The 1,635-nt window shown below is 39.4% G+C and overlaps 1 protein-coding gene across 6 annotated transcripts in view; it reads left to right on the top strand.

Moving 5' to 3' along the window:
- NIPAL2 (NIPA like domain containing 2) overlaps positions 1-1,635 on the top strand; it is a 75,209-nt gene that overhangs the window by 69,045 nt on the left and 4,529 nt on the right. For all 6 annotated transcript variants that reach the window (XM_073893006.1, XM_073893005.1, XM_073893002.1 and 3 more), the window contains one exon: positions 755-818. In XM_073893006.1, the coding sequence (XP_073749107.1) occupies positions 755-818 (64 nt within the window). The remainder of the gene's footprint in view (positions 1-754; positions 819-1,635) is intronic.

Here is a 1,635-nt window from a genome sequence, read left to right as displayed (position 1 = left end):
ACACACACACACACACACACACACACACACACACACACACACACACAAATTCAGTTCCACATAATACATAATTTAAAGATAACTTTTAAAAAAAACAACTCTCTGAAGGCTTTGGGACCTTAGACCAAGAAGAAATCATCAAGACCAACAAGGAGAGAAGACAAGTTTATCAGAATAAATAACACATCCAAGTTTTCCTTCCCCCAAAAGGGAAGAGCCGAAGAAAGAGAAGGGAGAGGGGCTCAGCAGTGAGAAACAGAGCTGGGGAGAATGGTTCCCACATCCGCCAGTGCGTGAGCGCGCAGGAGGCATTTCCAAGAGCGTCAGCCTGGGTGGCCAGCCGCTGTGCTGAAGGGAATGCCGTGTCCCAGGCCCCAGAGCCCACCCAGACTCTCAGGTCAGGCTTGCTGACCCCTGGCCTAAAAGTGTAGGTGGGAAATGTCACTAGAGTTTTTTTCATTGCCTCTTCCAGTGGGACAAATCCTAGACTGGATAAGAAATTTCTGTTTCCAAAAGCTATGTCAATTGTGTTGATTTTATAATAATAATACATTATATAAAGTCTAGGAATCTATGTTCTTTTTGAAATCACTGAAAATGTAAGTGTGGCATGCAAATATTTTTAAACTTAAGCTACTGAATGTGCATTTTAAGGGTAATTATCCTTAGAAAAAAATAATACATGAACATAATTTGAAAGCTAGTATATATATTCTTACCCTAAAATTAAGTTTGTCTTTTATTCCTGTTATAGGTATCATATTTTATCAGGAGTTCCTTGGCGCAGCTTTTCTAACTGTATTTATATATATTTTTGGGTGAGTAGATGTCTCATAAGTAAGGAATGTGAAATCCTATTACTTTTATGTGGGATTTTTGGCATTATATCTGAGGTACAGAAGATTGGAAGACAATATAAGAAACATTAGTTTCCTGAGCTCTTAAAAGAAACATAGTTTTCAATATAACACCCTCCGCAGGACTCTGTGTCTTTGACTTGGTAATTTGGGTCTCTCTCTGAGGGTTCTGAACCTGGGGATTTTCAGTTCCAGCCCAGGTCTAGATAAATCCACCATCAGCTGTTGGAGCTATCCATGACCTTTCCGTGCTAAATCAGACCTATCTCGCTCTTGGAAATTTCTTGGTTAGAACTCATTCAGGAACCACAGATGCCTCTAGGATTCCCTAGAATAAAAGGTTAAGTCTGGGGCAGATTTTTAGCTTTGGACCTAATAACATCAGATTGGTAGTATCCCTTTCCTGTGTCTGGGTGCCCATCTTTAACCCTTCCTGGAAATTCGGTTGGCATCATTGCTGACATTCTTGCAAACAGAGAGCAGAACTTTGACAGAATATCACCCATGTCTAAGATCTTCTGTTGGTTCCAGCTGGCACTCCATTAATGCTTTGCTGTTTCTCGCTCTGGTGTTCTGCATGACCATTATTATGCAGACTTGAGCCCAGGCTATTTTCAGCGTAGAAAACCATCTAGCTTGAAAATTCAATTTCATAAGATACTTGGGCAAGCCTAAACTTCTAGGATCTGGAAACTATGACTATTCTTATGGCCAAGGACAATTAGATTTCTTAGAAAATTAAAGAAATATATATATTTCTTATATATATATATATGTA

Source organism: Callorhinus ursinus, unplaced genomic scaffold, assembly GCF_003265705.2.
Source record: "Callorhinus ursinus isolate GAN/ISIS: 27379988/994484 unplaced genomic scaffold, GSC_fseal_2.0 scaffold5, whole genome shotgun sequence".
Classification (NCBI taxonomy): Eukaryota; Metazoa; Chordata; class Mammalia; order Carnivora; family Otariidae; genus Callorhinus; species Callorhinus ursinus.
This window is presented reverse-complemented; position numbering and strand designations above follow the sequence as displayed.